Source organism: Lissotriton vulgaris, chromosome 5, assembly GCF_964263255.1.
Source record: "Lissotriton vulgaris chromosome 5, aLisVul1.2, whole genome shotgun sequence".
Classification (NCBI taxonomy): Eukaryota; Metazoa; Chordata; class Amphibia; order Caudata; family Salamandridae; genus Lissotriton; species Lissotriton vulgaris.
In genome coordinates, this window is record NC_141693.1 from 2,028,431,013 (window position 1) to 2,028,447,079 (window position 16,067).

The 16,067-nt window shown below is 52.9% G+C and overlaps 1 protein-coding gene across 10 annotated transcripts in view; it reads right to left on the reverse strand.

Annotated features, from left to right (window-relative positions):
* The window catches only part of GOLGA2 (golgin A2), a 375,277-nt gene that overhangs the window by 92,905 nt on the left and 266,305 nt on the right, over window positions 1-16,067 (reverse strand). For all 10 annotated transcript variants that reach the window (XM_086924918.1, XM_086924916.1, XM_086924923.1 and 7 more), the window contains one exon: window positions 15,069-15,293. In XM_086924918.1, the coding sequence (XP_086781044.1) occupies window positions 15,069-15,293 (225 nt within the window). The remainder of the gene's footprint in view (window positions 1-15,068; window positions 15,294-16,067) is intronic.

Below are 16,067 nucleotides of genomic sequence, written 5' to 3' on the forward strand. Positions count from 1 at the left end.
TGTGTTATGAAAGACTATGTTGAGGTCCCCCCCCAGTAGCAAATGAGTGTGTGTGGTGGCTGTAACGGTCTCCAGAGCTGTGTGTAGGAACTTTTCCTGACCCTAGTTCGGGCCATAAACTGAACCCACTAGCAAGGTGTGGCCCGCCATTAGGAAGCTGTAGAGTAGGAGCCGCCCTCTAACTTCGGCCTCTTTTTGGAGGACTTTCCCCTCAAAGGATTTAGCTACAAGGATCGCCACCCCTGCGGTTTTCTTCGGGGAGGAGGAAAAGAACTGCCATGGGAATGCGCGGGATTTGAGTCTATGCTGGTCGCTGCGCATAAGGTGTGTTTCCTGAAGCAGGCAGATATCTGCTTTGGAGCGCTCGAGGTAGGACAATATCGCCCTGCGTTTATTCGGGCTGTTGAGACCCCGCACATTAAGCGTAAGCACTATAAGGTGTCGTGGCATAGCAGGGGTCGTGTCAGGAAAGCCAAGCTTGCCCCGCGGCCGGGATTGTAGGCCCGCGGGTCGCCAAAAAACACTGCGCTAGGGGTCGCGGCAGAACGCCGTTGGACGACTGAAGCCCCTGGACAAGGAGAACCCCCCCGCCCCTCCCCCCTCTCTTCCCAAGAACCCCCAACTTCAACCTGCCCCCCCAATCGGGACAAGTGGCCCACCCGAACCCCCCCCCTCTGCAGTGCAAACTCCCCCCGCCCAACACCCCCCACCCGTAACCCCCCCCAACCCCCCTCCCCAACAAGCAAAGAAACATGGTCTATCATTGTCCCAGGTCCAGCCCCATGGCCGCTGGACCCGTGGTGAGGTAAGTCCGTAGTGTGGGAGCAGTGGCGACGTCGCAAGCAGGTCCGCTCACTCAGAGTGCACCAATGCCTGTGGACTGTCAGTTGCATCAGTAGGGGAGGACTAGGGGTGCGTCGCACGAACCCCCGCCGCCGGGCTAGTGGAGCCCGGCATAACTAACTCCGGTACCACCAGTGCGTTGCTCTCTCCTCGGTCAGCCATTGTTTGCAGGCGCCAGACCCTGTGCCACTGTCTCTACCGCAGACCTCCGCCCCTCCTCTATCTCCGTGTCCGCCGGGCGTCGCGGCCTGCGTCTGCGCCGCTGTTGCTGCCAACGGCCTGGGCCCGCTTCGTTAGATGACTTGGCTCCTGGCGACTCGGCCTCAGCACTCGGTTCGTCCAGACCCAGCGCCTGGCAGGCCTCTCGAAGAGTGCGTGGTTGGTGTAGGACGTTGCCCAGCCGAAACATCAGTCGGAAGGGGTGCCCCCAGCTGTAGGGAATGTTGCGTTGTCTCAGCTCCGCCGTTACCGGGCGGAAGGTGCGTCTCTTCTCCAGAGTTAGCGCCGCCAGGTCTTGGTAAAGCACCGGGGAGTGCCCGCCGAAGGAAATCTTCTCCATGTGGCGAGCCTTGTTCAAGATTTCCTCCTTCGTCTTGTAGTCTTGCACGCACACTAGGATGTCTGGCGGGTTCGTCGCGTTGGCCCTCGGCGGGCCCGTCCGGTGGGCTCTGTCCAGATGGAGGGGGGCATCCTCCTGACGGCCCAGGATGTGATTGAAGAGGCCCTGGGTGAACTGGAAGAGGTCCTCTGTGTCTGGGGACGGTTTCACACCTCTGATCCGAATGTTATGCCGCCGGGAGCGGTTTTCTAAGTCCTCGGCGTGCGTCTGGAGGTCCACCTGCTGGTCGTGGATGCGAGCCAGTTCCTGCCGTAGGGCCTCTATTTCGGCGTCACGCGTATCACTCTTGGTCTCCAGGTCTGCTACTCTCTCCCCTATGGCGTCGGTGTCACGGCGGACCTCCCTGATCTCATCTTGAAGTTCCTTCTTCAGGGCATGGATGTCCTCCCGCAGGCTAGAGAACAGGGCCTCCAGGAAGGACCGCGTGACTGGAGCTTCGGGGTCAGCTTCCTCGTGGGGCGCTGAGGCCCCCCCTTTCTTGACTGTGTCCGTTTGGGGGGTAGCGCCTGCGGGGCCGCTCCGCTTCCCCGTGGCGGGGGGGGTAAAGAGGTCCTTAATGGAGCGGTCCTTCCTGGGCCTTCCGCCGGACATCGCGCCGTAGGGCCCTCAAGCTCGCCCCTCCGTCGGCTGCGAAGTACGTCCCAGGTCCTCTGGGTGCCAACCCGGGTCTGCGTGGCTAGGGTTGTGGAGGCGGTATCCCGCGGTCCCCAAAGTCCAGGCGGGCAGTACAGCGTTGCAGGGCGCGGCAGGGGTGCAGGAAAGGCGCCGGGACCCCGGGTCCAACGGTGGGGCGGGAAAAGTCAGCCAGGGGGCCGCCAAGATGGCGTCCGCCGCGGTTCACCCTGCCTCCAGGGCCAAGAGCGTAGCAAGGTAGCTGGGCCTTCTCACGTCCAGTAGGCCTCCTACACCTCCGCGGGGACTGCTGTGGGAGCGCGTGGCTGCCGGTGTAGGCGTCCTCGGGGCACACTCCGCCACGACGGGCCGGGCGCCCTGCTTGGGGGACGAGGCACGTAGGTGCAGTCTAGGTGGGTGAAATCTTGCAGGGGCAGGCCCGCCGGGGGGGGGGGGGGGGGGGGGGGGGGGAAGAGCCTGACCTCCCCCACTCCGCTCACCCCCGCCCTATATTTGCTCCCCTGGGTCCCCTGGGCTCTTCGGGCCGACTCCGGGCCAAGCTCCGCGGCCCCCTGGCGCTCCTCAAATCCTCCGCGGCGCGGCGCGTGGCGCTCGGCCTCCGCGGCAGCAGCGCGCCGTGGGCAGGCCACCCAGGCCTGCGCTTCCTTGGTGCCGGGCGTTCACCCCAACTGGGCAGGCGGGAAGCGGGAGCTCCGCGGGAGGAAGGGGGGGGCCCGCTGCCACTATCCTGCCCCCCCCCCGGCGCCTCTACCCCGCCGCCGAGAGTCCGCCTCGCGCTGGGGACACGTGTCTGCCCCGGGGCCTCACCTCCATACGCCGAGCGCCTCTGCTGGATCTCCAGGCGGGGGCCGGTGGTAAGCCGGTCGAGAGTCACTCTGCTGCCTTGAGTGTGCAGCAGGTCCGCAGAAGCCCCCACCGGTCGCTGTGGGAGGCCTCGCGCAGCCCCGCGCGGGTCGGACCTGCTGCTGCCGATCTCAGGGGACTCCGGGCGGCTCCGTGGCTCCACCCACCTCGGCCTCGCTCTCGCCTCCAACCAGGGCTCGGGAGCGGGCTAGGCCGCCGGCGGCGCTCCACTCGCGGTGGGAAGCAGGTCGTCGCTGGACACTCGGCCGGCCCAGGAGTCGTCGCTGCCACTTCGCTGGCGTCGGGTGGCCCTCAAGGGTCAGTTACAGCCGGGCAAGTGCTGAAAATATGCTGAAATCAGCGGCCGGTGGCGGGAGCTCGGCGAGGCACGTCTGCTCACGCCGCCATCTTGGCCATGCCCCAGGGAAGCCATTTTAAAACATGTGCTGGACTACAGGGGTTGACCAGACAAAAAAGGCATAGGCTTACATTCGCCTTCATCCAGAGGTGACGGACTGTTGTGAGCCCACCTTCAACAGCTAGTCATCAAGGTACAGGAATACTGACACACCAACTGCCGAAGTGCAAATGCTACTTACCAGTATGCATCTGTTCTTGGCATGTAGGGCTGCTGACATTCATATCTGTGCATAGATCGCCGCCTAGTGTTGGGTCCGGATGATTGCACATTGTTGTCCTGGAAGAGTCTTCGAAGTATCATGAGATAGGTGGCTCCTCCCCTGGACTACAGTGCGCATGGCCATTGGCAGAGATGGAGTGAAATATGTGAGTGATGCCCTATGCTAAGAGTATGAAAATGTGTAAAGAAATACTGCAGCTGCTACAGGCGCCGGGGAGGAGGGCGGGCGATATGAATGTCAGCAGCCCTACATGCCAAGAACAGATGCATACTGGTAAGTAGCATTTGCAGTTCGAGGCATGTGGGCTGCTGAATTCATATCTGTGCATAGAATATATAGCAGTCCCTCCATTAGCGGCGGCCGCCCGTGCCAGCTGCAGCCGTTTGAAAAAGCGTTTTGAGAACAGCCTGGCCAACAGCTGCCTGCTGTTTAGAGTGCACATCTACACAGTAATGTTTAGTGAAAGTATGTGTGGTAGACCATGTGGCTGCCCTACAAATATCTTCTAAGGGAATGCTACCTAGGAAAGCCATAGAGGCCCCCATCTTTCTGGTGGAGTGGGCTCTCGGTGGAATTGTGAGAGTGCGTTTAGCTTTAGCGTAACAGATCTGAATGCATTTCACTATCCACCTAGCGATCCCAGCTTTGGAGATAGCATTTCCCTTGTGGTGTGAGGCAAAAGCAACAAAGAGTTGCTTGGTCTTACGAAAATCTTTAGTCCTGTCAACGTAATACATCAAGGCTCTTTTAACATCAAGGGTGTGGAGCATCCGCTTCGCCAGTGATTCTGGGTTTTGAAAAAACACTGGTAACTCAATTGTTTGGTTCATGTGGAATTGAGATACAACCTTGGGTAAGAATTTAGGGTTAGTGCGGAGCACCACCCTGTTAGCGTGTACTTGGAAGAAAGGTTCCTGGATGGTGAGCGCCTGCAACTCGCTAACCCTCCGTAGCGATGTAATTGCTACTAAGAAAGCAACCTTCAAAGTCAGAAACTGAAGCTCACAAGAGTGCAGTGGCTCAAAGGGAGGACCCATCAGCCTTGTAAGAACCACATTGAGGTTCCATTCTGGAGCTGGTGGTGTCCGCGGTGGAATGACTCTTTTGAGTCCTTCCAGAAAAGCCTTGATAGCAGGGACCTTAAAAAGGGATAGGTGTTGCCTATTCTGAAGGTATGCTGCCATCGCAGACAAATGAATGCGGATGGAAGAGTACGCCAAATTGCATTGGTACAGGTGGAACAGGTAACAAATGATGTTCTGAATGGAAGCGTCCAGTGGGTCAATATTGTGGTTTACACAGTACATGACAAAGCGCTTCCACTTGGCTGCGTAACAAGCCCGAGTAGTGGGCTTCCTTGCCTCCCGAATGATGTCCATACAATCGGGGGGAAGATTGAGGTAGCCAAACTCTAGGACTTCAGGAGCCAGATCGCCAGGTTGAGCTGTTGCGGATCTGGGTGCTGAATGTCGCCATGGCTCTGCGTCAGAAGGCTGGGAGTGAGATGAAGCCTTTGATGCGGTACCACGGAGAGTTCCAGAAACGTGGTGTACCATGGTTGGCGAGCCCATGTTGGAGAAACCAGGATGAGAGTCATCGAGTGCTGCCTGAGTTTGCGTGCCACCAGCGGTATCAGAGGTGCTGGGGGAAAAGCGTACGCAAATCTGCCTGACCAGTTCATCCACATCGCATTGCCCTGCGATTGCGGGTGTGGGAACCTGGCGGCGAAGCTTTGGTATTTTGCGTTCTCCTTTGTGGCGAACAGGTCTATCTCTGGATGACCCCACCTTTGGAAGTACGGTTGGAGTACTGATGGATGTATCTCCCACTCGTGCATCTGGTGGCTGTGCCTGCTGAGCAGGTCCGCCATCTGGTTGTCTTTGCCCGGGAGATGCTCCGCCATGAGGAAGATGTTCCTCTGAATGGCCCACTTCCACATGCTGTGAGCCAGATGAGACAGCTGCGGAGAGTGTGTTCCTCCCTGCTTCTGAATGTAGTACATGGCCGTCATGTTGTCCATCCGGATCAACACGACCTTGTTGCACAGATGTACTTTGAATGCCTTTAAGGCCATGAAGATTGCCATCAGCTCCAGAACGTTGATGTGCATCTTTCTCTGCTGTAGTGTCCATAGTCCCTGCACCGTGTAATGGAGTACATGCGCTCCCCATCCCTGGAGAGAAGCGTCCGTTGTCAGGATAATCTGTGGCACAGGCTCCTGGAACGGTCGGCCCTTGCAAAGGTTTTGTGGATTCCACCAATGCAGAGAGTTGTACGCCCGACCGCTCACCAACACTAGGTCTGTCAGTTGCCCATGAGCCTGAGTCCACTGACGTGCCAAGCACTCCTGAAGCGGACGCATATGTAATCTCGCGTGCGGGACGATGGAGATGCAGGAGGCCATCATGCCTATCAACTGCATGAACACCTTCGCTGGAAGCGAGTGCTGAGGTCTGAATCGTTGGATCAGCGTTTGGATGCTGGCGATTCTCACTGAATTTGGCTGCGCAGTGGCTGCCAGTGTGTTTATCGTCGCGCCCAGATACTGCCGTACATGGGCGGGCTGGAGATGGGATTTTGGATAGTTCAGCGAGAATCCCAGATCGTGCAGGAGATGAATAGTGCGTGACACGTGGTCTGCGCACTGCTGTTCTGTCCTTGCCTGAATGAGCCAGTCGTCCAGATAAGGATAGACGTGGACGTTTTGGCGTCGCAGATGCGCCGCCACAGTCGCCAGGCACTTTGTAAAGACTCTTGGCGCTGTGGTGACCCCGAACGGCAGAACCCTGAACTGGTAGTGCTGGTCTAGGATTGTGAATCTGAGATACTTCCTGTGGGAAGGATGCAGGGGGATATGAAAGTATGCATCCTTTAGGTCCAGTGTGGCCAGGAAGTCCCCCTGCTGAAGCAGAGGGAGAACCTGCTGTAACGTGAGCATATGGAAGTGCTCCGAGAGAATATACCAGTTGAGGGGCCTGAGGTCCAGGATGGGCCTTAGGGATCCGTCCTTTTTGGGGATTAGAAAGTACAGGGAGTAAACCCCTGTTCCCCTTTCTTGCAGTGGAACAAGCTCTATTGCCCCTTTTTGCAGCATAACTGTGACCTCCTGCTGCAACAAGTGCAAGTGCTCGCCGGACATAGGACGGCTTCTTGGAGGTATGTTTGGTGGAGTGGAAGTAAGTTCCAGACAGTAACCGTACTGGATAAGAGATCTCACCCACCTGTCCGTGGTGATGGATTTCCTCGCGGGCAGGAACTGCTGGAGTCTCCCCCCGACCGGTGTTGTGTGGTCGGGGGGCAGTGACAAGGCGTCACTGCTTGTTGGCGGTGGTGGACCTGGAGCTATTGTTTCCACGTCCCCTGCCCTTGACGTTGTTGCCTCTGTAGCCACCTCTACCCTTGTTGGTGTACGAGGTCTGGGTATTGCCCTTATAGTACTGTGTGGATTGCGATGCTTGACCCCTGGAGGTGCCTCTGGAATTGGAGCGGCGAAAGGAACCACCCCGAAACTGCTGAGATTGGAGAGCCCCCATAGACTTAGCAGTGTCCGTGTCTTTTTTCATTTTCTCCAGTGTCGCATCCACCTCGGGGCCAAATAGGTGGTCAGGATTAACTGTTTGGTGGAGTATGGTTGTTTGTATATCTGGCTTAAAGCCTGATATTCGCAGCCATGCATGTCTCCTCAGCAACACACTAGTGTTGATCGCCCTGGAGGCAGTGTCAGCCACATCTAGCGCACATTTGATGGAAGCGTTAGTGATTAGCTTGCCCTCCTGAATTAACATCTCCCCAGCCTCCTTGTACTGGTCAGGTAAGTGCTGCAACAGTGTTTCTAGGGTGTCATAGTGAGCCCTATCGTAGCGTGCAAGTAGGGCCTGCGTGTTTGAAATACGCCAGATGTTAGCTGCCTGCGCAGCAATCCTTTTTCCTGAGGCCTCGAATATTTTCGACTCTTTGTTTGGGGGAGGAGCGTCACCAGTTGTCTGTGAATTCGCCCTCTTCCGAGCATTGGATACAACCAAAGAGTCCAGTGGCAAGTGTCCCTTGATGTATGTTGGATCCGAGGGCGCTGCCTTATACTTTTTATCAATCCGAGGATTGATGACACGCGCCCGAGTGGGCTCCTTGAAGACCTCCGGCGCGTGCTTTAGCACTCCTTTGAGCATTGGCAATGTCTTGACTGACTTCTCAGCCACTGAGAAAGTGTCAAACAAAAAGTCCACATCCACAGGATCGGAGTGGAGCTCGACATCATGGTTAGCTGCGGCCCTCTCAACCAAGGCGTTGAAGGCTGCAGAGTCCTCCGTCGGTGAGGTCTTCGCCGCAAAGAGCTGCGGTTCCTGACCCGATTGCGGGTCGTCCGGGTCGGCTCCGGCTGACCAAGGTTCATGTTCCTCCTCCGGATCCGAGTACGCCGGATAGTTGTACTCGACCTCCTCTTCATCGTCACCTTCCCCCGCGTTAGAACGCGTTGGAGAACGTTCCACATGTTTGGGAGACGAAGGCTCCATAGGGGCCGAAGCGCCCGCCGAGTCCTTCTTGTTCTTAAGAGGAATCCGAAAATGTTCTAGCACCGGCTCCGTGGTGATTTTTCGTTTGAGGAGGGACAATTTCCCAGTATTGGCGTCGATGATGACCTCTCGGCGCTCCTCCTCTGCGAGTGGCTGGAGCCGAAGCTTCGACACCACCAACGACGCTTCGGACGTCGACATCTCCTTCGAGGGCACGTCCGCCCCCTGCTTCGGAGCGAAGGCTTTCGGCGTCGACTTTGGCGGCAGGGTGTAGCGAATAGGCGGTTGCACCTTTGCCGGCTTCGATGCGGTCTTCGGCTTCACGGATTCCGGATCGGGAGCCTCAGCGTCCTTCCGAATCCGTTGCAGGGACTCAGCGACCTTTTTCGTCAAGGTTGAAGAGGGCTTGACCGTCTCGAGCGATTTCCCCGAGTCGGGAGTCGAGTCTGCCGGGGGCAGCGTCTTCGGCGCCGACACCTTACCATCCTTGGCCCCGACGGCCGGAGCCGGCGCAGCCGGAGCTTTGGAATCGCCTTGACGCTTCTTTGGAGCCTTTTTTGGGTCATCGACCTCGACCATCTTCGGCGCCGACGCAGCCGCGCCGGCTGCCTTTGCCTTCGGCGTCGACCCCGAGGCCTTGGGGTCGGCCATCTTGGCGTGGCTCTTCAAGTCGGCCATCTTGACTTTCTTAGGTGTTGACGCCTCTAGAGCCTTCTGTCCCTCCAGTGGAGCTTTCACTTTCGGTTTCGAAATCGATGGTGTTGATCCCGATGGCTTCACTTTCGTTTTCTTCAACGGGAGTGGTGCATCAGAAATGTCCGTGGCCGGGCCGAGAGGTGGGGCAGTTGGACTATTAGCAAGGTCTTGGGTAAGGCCCGAAGGCGATCCCTCGACCTGGGCCGTATGTTGGGGATTGACCCCTGAGTCAGTCTGGGGGTGCTCCTCCTCCGAGCTATCCCCCACGGTGGCAATGGCCCCATCGTCGTCCCCTACCTCGTCGCCGGCTTCATCGAACTCCTCATCTCCCGCGTCGTAGTCATCTCCCTCCGACGCAGGACTAGAGTCCGAAACCTGAAAGACATTTTCGTCGTCTTCAAATTCTTCAAAGATGTTGTCCGGCGGGGGCGCAGGGGGTGCCGACAACTGGGCCTGGAGTCGAGGGGCCCGACGATGCTTTAGGGTCTTCTTGCACCGGAACTTTGAGCAGGCCATACATCTGGCCTCGTCATGGTCCGGTGATAAACACTTGTTGCACACAGGGTGCACGTCGAGGTGTGAATACTTGGAGGTGCACACCGGGCACCTCTTGAACGGAGTCCGTTCCATGTTCAGTAACTTGGAGCGTTGAGTAGGCCCGTCCGCGCCGACAGCACGCGGAGGGGCAGTAAGCGTTCGGAGCTGAGAAGGAAGATAAACCCGAACGAAAACAATACCGACGCCCAGCCTAAAGACCTTTTGGTCTCAAGTAGAAACGAAAACAACTATCGGTCCCGACAGAGGGAACCGAAACACATCCGAACCCAATGGCGGAAAAAAACAATCTGGGGATGGAGGCGATGCCCATGCGCACTGTAGTCCAGGGGAGGAGCCACCTATCTCGTGATACTTCGAAGACTCTTCCAGGACAACAATGTGCAATCATCCGGACCCAACACTAGGCGGCGATCTATGCACAGATATGAATTCAGCAGCCCACATGCCTCGAACATGGGCTACGACTACCCTATCACTTGTGTGATAACTGTGGGGTGCTGGTGAAGCCAGAGGGAGTGCAGCAAAATGAAAACGGCTGTGGGACTGTAGGGCTGATAGATGAAAATGTTCTCACAAGTCCAAGGACACCATGAAATCACCCAGGCCAGACAAGATCTGGATTACCACAGTATTCTCAATGTGTCTGTGGCAAAGTCATCCTGTACCTTGGGCACCCCCCAGCTTTTTGCTGACTGGAACTGGTGGTAACTGACTCTGACTGACCCTGGGCTCTGTTTAACCAGGCCCAGGGCCAGGGCCAAGCTAAAAGGAACACATTAGAACACAGTTAAGACACCCAACATACACTAGGGTACACTATAGTATGGTGGGGTACCCCTGTAGTTGGCATGACCTACCCCATAAGCCCTTAGTATGTAATAGGGCAGGGGATTGAAACTACCTAGAAGTCTCCAGTATCCTGGGGCATGGCAGTTTAGAGGCCAGCAGATTCTCTGCACCAGCATGTGTGCAGTGCTGAAGCCTGATGTGAGTTTAAAAGCATCCCTGGTGTCCAGGACAGCTTTTAAACCTTGGTTCAAGCAAGCAGAGGGGATTGAGGCTATTATGCCCGCACCGGTGACCAAGTTCCTAATGTATACATATGTGTGGGTGCAGATGGTCTGGGATACAACCCCCTAGATCCCAAAATTAGAAAACACAAAATCCTTTTTGTTTTACACATCAAGTTACACAAGTTGACCCTGCACACCCCAACAATTAGTTAATGCGATATAAATGCTTAATATGCATATGTTCACAAAAAGATCCAATTGTTCTCCCAAGAATATCCAAAGTCAGATTTCTTCTTTAAGCAATCCTTTTATTCACAATTGTAGATAAAAACCAATAGCCAACGCGTTTCGTCCATGACCGGACTTCTTCAGGGCTTAATTTGAATATATCTGTATAGTACAGCTTCAGGTTGATCTTTACACTTGTGTTTTCAAAAATGATTTTCAATAAAGAAGGAGAGATCATATATTCAAGATGTGCCAAAGGTCCAATATTTTCAATCAGAGTAAAGAAATGAAGTAAGTGCCGTATGTATGGTCCCGGCGTCTCGTAGTTCGTGCGGTCGACCGCACGAACTACGAGACGCCGGGACCAAATTAAGCCCTAAAGAAGAAATCTGACTTTGGATATTCTTGGGAGAACAATTGCATCTTTTTGTGAACATTTGCATATTAAGCATTTATATCGCATTAACTAATTGTTGGGGTGTGCAGGGTCAACTTGTGCAGCTTTTAAACCTTGAATTGTGCCCAAATTCTACTTTGGGGGTAGGGGCCCTTAAAAATAAAACACCTACCATGTTTTTGCATATTAGGGACCCCCAGGGTCACCCCTAGGTATCCCAGGGGTGGGGGGTCAGTTATCTATAAGAACCACCCTTATATAATGAGTTTTTATATGCCTGGGTTAAGTGAAATTGTACATTTCACTCCCCACATTGTATTAAAGAGGTGCTTAAATTCGACTTTGATGCTAGAAGAATTGGGTAAGGATGATCTGCAATATTTCCGCAGATTCAGAACACCTGAAGTCTCCCCTAGTTGCACAGGGGGTGGGGGTCCTGTAGAAATTAGGGCAATACTTATAAAAAATGGTTTTATAAGCCCTGGTGCTGGAAAAGTGGCCCAAGTCACTTTCCCCATTGCAAACCCCATGGCCCATAGATTAACATGGTAGGAAGTGATTGATTAATAAATATTGATAGGAGAGGACTAGCCGGACCATTCAAAGACTTCCCAGAATGGTAGAAGTAACTCCAACAATATTATATTGTTGAATTTCTCCTAAAGTGTACATACAAGAAGTTATGAGACGTTCTTGTTTGTAAGTCCAAATTCAGACTTTCAGTGGTCTGCCCTGATTGGTCAGAGTTAAGTGGATTAGCCAGGCTGCTGGGAGGGCAGTGTGCTGGTCTATAGGAATGCCAGGCCAGGAGGTGGCGTCGTAAACTACGCTCTTCAAAGGCAGAAGGGAGGCCTGGGTTTCAGTCCACTCTGACACTCTTGACCGAGAGTCAGGGCTAGGCTTAAGGAAGGTATGTGCAGATGGTAGAGGGAAGAGTCCATGGAAATAAGCCATCCAAGGGAGTGTGTTTAGCCAGCTCTTACCTCCTTGCTGGAAAATCAGCCATTATGGATTTGGAAGAATGATGCACTCTGGGACAAACTAATGCCACACTCTACAGGATGTGGTCATAACTATGAGGAGTTGCCCTGCTCTCATTGGTCAGCGTGACCTGGTGCTTGACCCAGAGAATTTTGAATAAGTATCTGAGAGGGGCAGAGCCCTCCAGATCTGCTGCTTGAAACTGAATGAAGCAAGAAGTGCCCGGCTGGAAAGATTTTGCTGTGCAAGGAACTCTAAGGCCCGACCTCTGGAGACTGCACCAAGTGAAACTGCAGCCCTATGGATTATTTTGCTGTCAAAGTATTAAGAGTGGACTCCCTGCAAGCTACAGATTAACAGAGCTCACCTGGACAGCCCCACAAAGAATTCAAAGCCTGGAGTACCAGTGGATTTGTAAGGGTTTTGTTCAAGTGGATTGCGGAATTGAAGTTTCACACTTTCAAGGACCCACTTGGAGATTCCCGAACATTGGATTGTGTGTTGGATACTTTGGGACCCGCAAGCAGAACGCCAGGAAGGTGTTCTAACTGGACCCCGCTTGCTGGAGAAGGCGGCCCACTACAGTGGTGAGAAAATTCTTCAGAACAATTTATAAAGGTGTGTCCCTGACAGAGAAAACGAAATGACTTAAAGGGGCACTGTTGGTTTCTAAGCACTAGAAAGTTACTAATCTTTAAAAATTCATATCTCTGGTTCCCTACAGTGCATTTCTTTCGTTTTGGTGTCATTTAAAAGATAAAAACATTACTTATTTTTATAAATTGATGTTGGATTTTTATTTTGTGCTGTGTCTTAATTATTTACTGAAATGGTGTTTTTAAATGCTTTACATACCTGTCTTTTGAAGTTAAGCCTGTCTGCTCGCTGCCACGTTACCAAGGGTTGAGCAAAGGAATACTTTTCTAAGACCTATGCAGAGTCCTATCGTGTGTTAGTGGCCTTATTGCCAGTGGCAGACCTACATTTGCCCATACCAATAACCCACTTTCCAACAGTGTCCTTCCAAGGGAGGCATTTACAAGCTGGAGGACCAAACAGACCTGATGACCCGGATGAAATGGCAAGAGTAACAACACTCTTCTCCTTTCGAGTTCGGAACCTTTTCAATGGCACCTTCGGAGAGCAACAGCCATTCCTCCAGTAAAAGGATGGACAGGTGATCGTATTCTGCTTTGGTGAGGGCGGAATAGTGGCCGGAGCAGAAAGAAAAGGTAAGGCACAGCAGTGTAAACTGTATGTAAGACTCCTCTGTCTGATGGGATGGATCGGCAGCTTGGGAAGAATGATCAAATCATGTCCCTCACCGGTTGAGCAGGCGCTACAACGGGCAGTCTAAAGTGGTTTGGTGATCACAGCAGCATGGGAAGAGGAACCGGGGGACTGATGTCCCTGCTGGCCCCCATGCTGTTTGCTATACCCACATCCACGGCCCTGAAAGGACTGGGGCGCCTAATGCACTGTTTGGGGAAGGCTGTCTCGTCTCTTCTTCAGCCCTGTGGAATAGCTCTAAACTTTTTGAACTGATCTGGGAATTGTTCAAAAGCCCCAAAGAGCACGGCATAGCTGTACTGTCCTTTAAGAATTCTAATGCAGAGTTTGTCTTTTCACGAATACGGCGGGACCCATTGATAGGCGTATCCATGAGAGAGGCCTGTACATTGCCGCAGACTCCCACGAACGCATCCATGAGTACAACACTGGCACCGATTGCCCTCTCTAAGCAATCCTAAGTATCCAGGTTTGCATGGTTAACATATCTGACTGTGTCCTGACCATCATAAATTGTCTGAGCCAAAAAGGCCTGAAGGTCATCTGGGCATGCCTGGCTGTAACCAGACTGTGGCCGATGTGGACCCATGAGGCCATTAGGGGAAATCTGGGGCATCTCGGGAGCAGTAGATTAATCTGCTCCATGGCCAGAGACCTTGAAAGGTGCGACTAACATTACAACATCTTCACACCTTCTCTTTGGAGTAACTGTGGAGTGATGGGATCACCTCACTTTCCTGTGTTTGCTCTTGGCTCGGGTCTCCTATTTGAATATAAAACAGGATCTATGCGGAGGCCACAATTTTTTGTGGTCAGTGACATACAGATTCACCTCTCTGTGTCAGGAGGGTGCAACTATCGAGCGATTTAAGAGTCGTGACCCGAGCCCAGACACCAACGACACACTTTGTGCGGGCCTGTGACCGGTATCTGCTTCCTGCAGTTGAGGCATTGCTTAAAACCTGTAGTTTTGTTTGTGGACATTGTTCGATAGCACACTGGTAAAATCATTTAGAAGTTATAGGAAGGAAAAGAATAGAACTGATGTCAGCACAAAGGCGGCACTTATCGGAGGCTCTGCTCTGTCACTTCCAGGGAGATGTGGAGTGAGCACGGAGATGCACTGCTCCACCTAGGCAGAGACAGGAACAATGCTATGGAGAAAGCTTTTCCTGAACAAGTCCGAAACATTGGGAAAATCCCATTGTGAGGTATCTGCGGTCAGATGTATCCAACAGACAAATACTTTTTTCGCCATGTTTTTTCAAAAGCTTATTGACTAGCACGGATAGCTGCACAACCCATTTTGGGTTGTGGACCCTTCATAAGTGCTAGAAACAAAAACCAAACCGTAAAACAGTAAAATAGATTACAAATTCCCACCTCTCCCCAAATATACTCCTCCAGTAAATTCATTGAAATTTTGTGTACATATACAAAATATGCAATATCCTATGTTATGCACAGCTCTTATGTTTTTTACCCTCTAACCATCCATTGGTGAACAATAGGATAATACAGCAATCACCTTGGTAACAGGTCTGCATACGCGTCTGCCACCTACGACCTAATATATACTACATTGGTTCTATGAACAGTGTTCATGGTTTAAATGTTTCATTCTTGTGCCAATATAACTCCGTACAAACCGACAGGCAAGTAACAGATGAGACAGGGTGTGAAATGTTGATCGTTCTAGTTACACAGCCTGCCTTCTAACAAACAATAAACCACTGCTCCTGAAGAAATCACACGCTCTAGGAAGGCTCTAGTCTATTGCTGCAGGGCCGCAAGTCCGCAAGTCGATCGTTTTACCTGAGTTTTCTGAAGTTCCTTTAGGTGAATCTCAGCGCTCACTTTGCCCTGCACCTCATCGTGCTGCAGGCGGTCCATGAGCTGCACCTGCAGCAGGTACTGCCGCTGAAGCTCCTCCTTCTCCGTCGCCAGGGTCTGGTATACAGTTGTATACTGCTGCAGGTGTCGGTAATACTCATCACGCTGCTCCTGAAGGGTCTGTGCCTCCTGCGTCTTTGTGCCTAACTGAATAAGGCATAGACAAACAATCATGCGGTTATTAGCGAGTGAGGACATGCCTTCCACCATCCTTTCCTACTTAAAACCCCTCCCCCACCCACCATCGTACACACATTCCTGCACACCCCATTCCAAATACTCGATCACCTGATTCCATCCTCAACATCCACCCAACTCCCATGCGCCCCGTAAGGGCCTGTCCAACTCCTTCAGCACCCCTGGCATAGTCTCTACACTCCCCCCCTTCTCAGGAACCCCTTTATAAGATGTCCAACACATCCCATGCACCCCTTCAGCGCCAGCCCAGCTCCTTCAGCACCTCTAGCACACTCTCTGTAAGAGGCTGGCTGTGTATGTGGTAGATCACTAGATGGTTATACCGTGCATAAAGTCCAGAGATTACCCAGAAGTGTTCAGGGCTCAATGCAAACACAAAGTGCTCTATGAGTGGAAATGGGAGCGACCAGCCTTAGGCCTAACACACAGGAGCGCAAGACAATTATTGTCCATACATTGACCAATAACTGAGCTGTCAGCCAAACGTCCGCTGACAGAGCTTCGAGACCTCTGGGTGATAATGCGCTTTATAAATCTACATTAACGTAACATAACATAACTGACACACAACTCAAAAAGGAGATTCACACCAATTTAATAAAAATAAAGCTTTGTTTGAGTTTTATTTTAAGACCAAGATTTTTGCAAAAAAAGATGTCGTTTTTCAGGAAAAATACTTAAAGACGACACTTAGTGAAATATCAAAAAGTTAATGTTAACCTA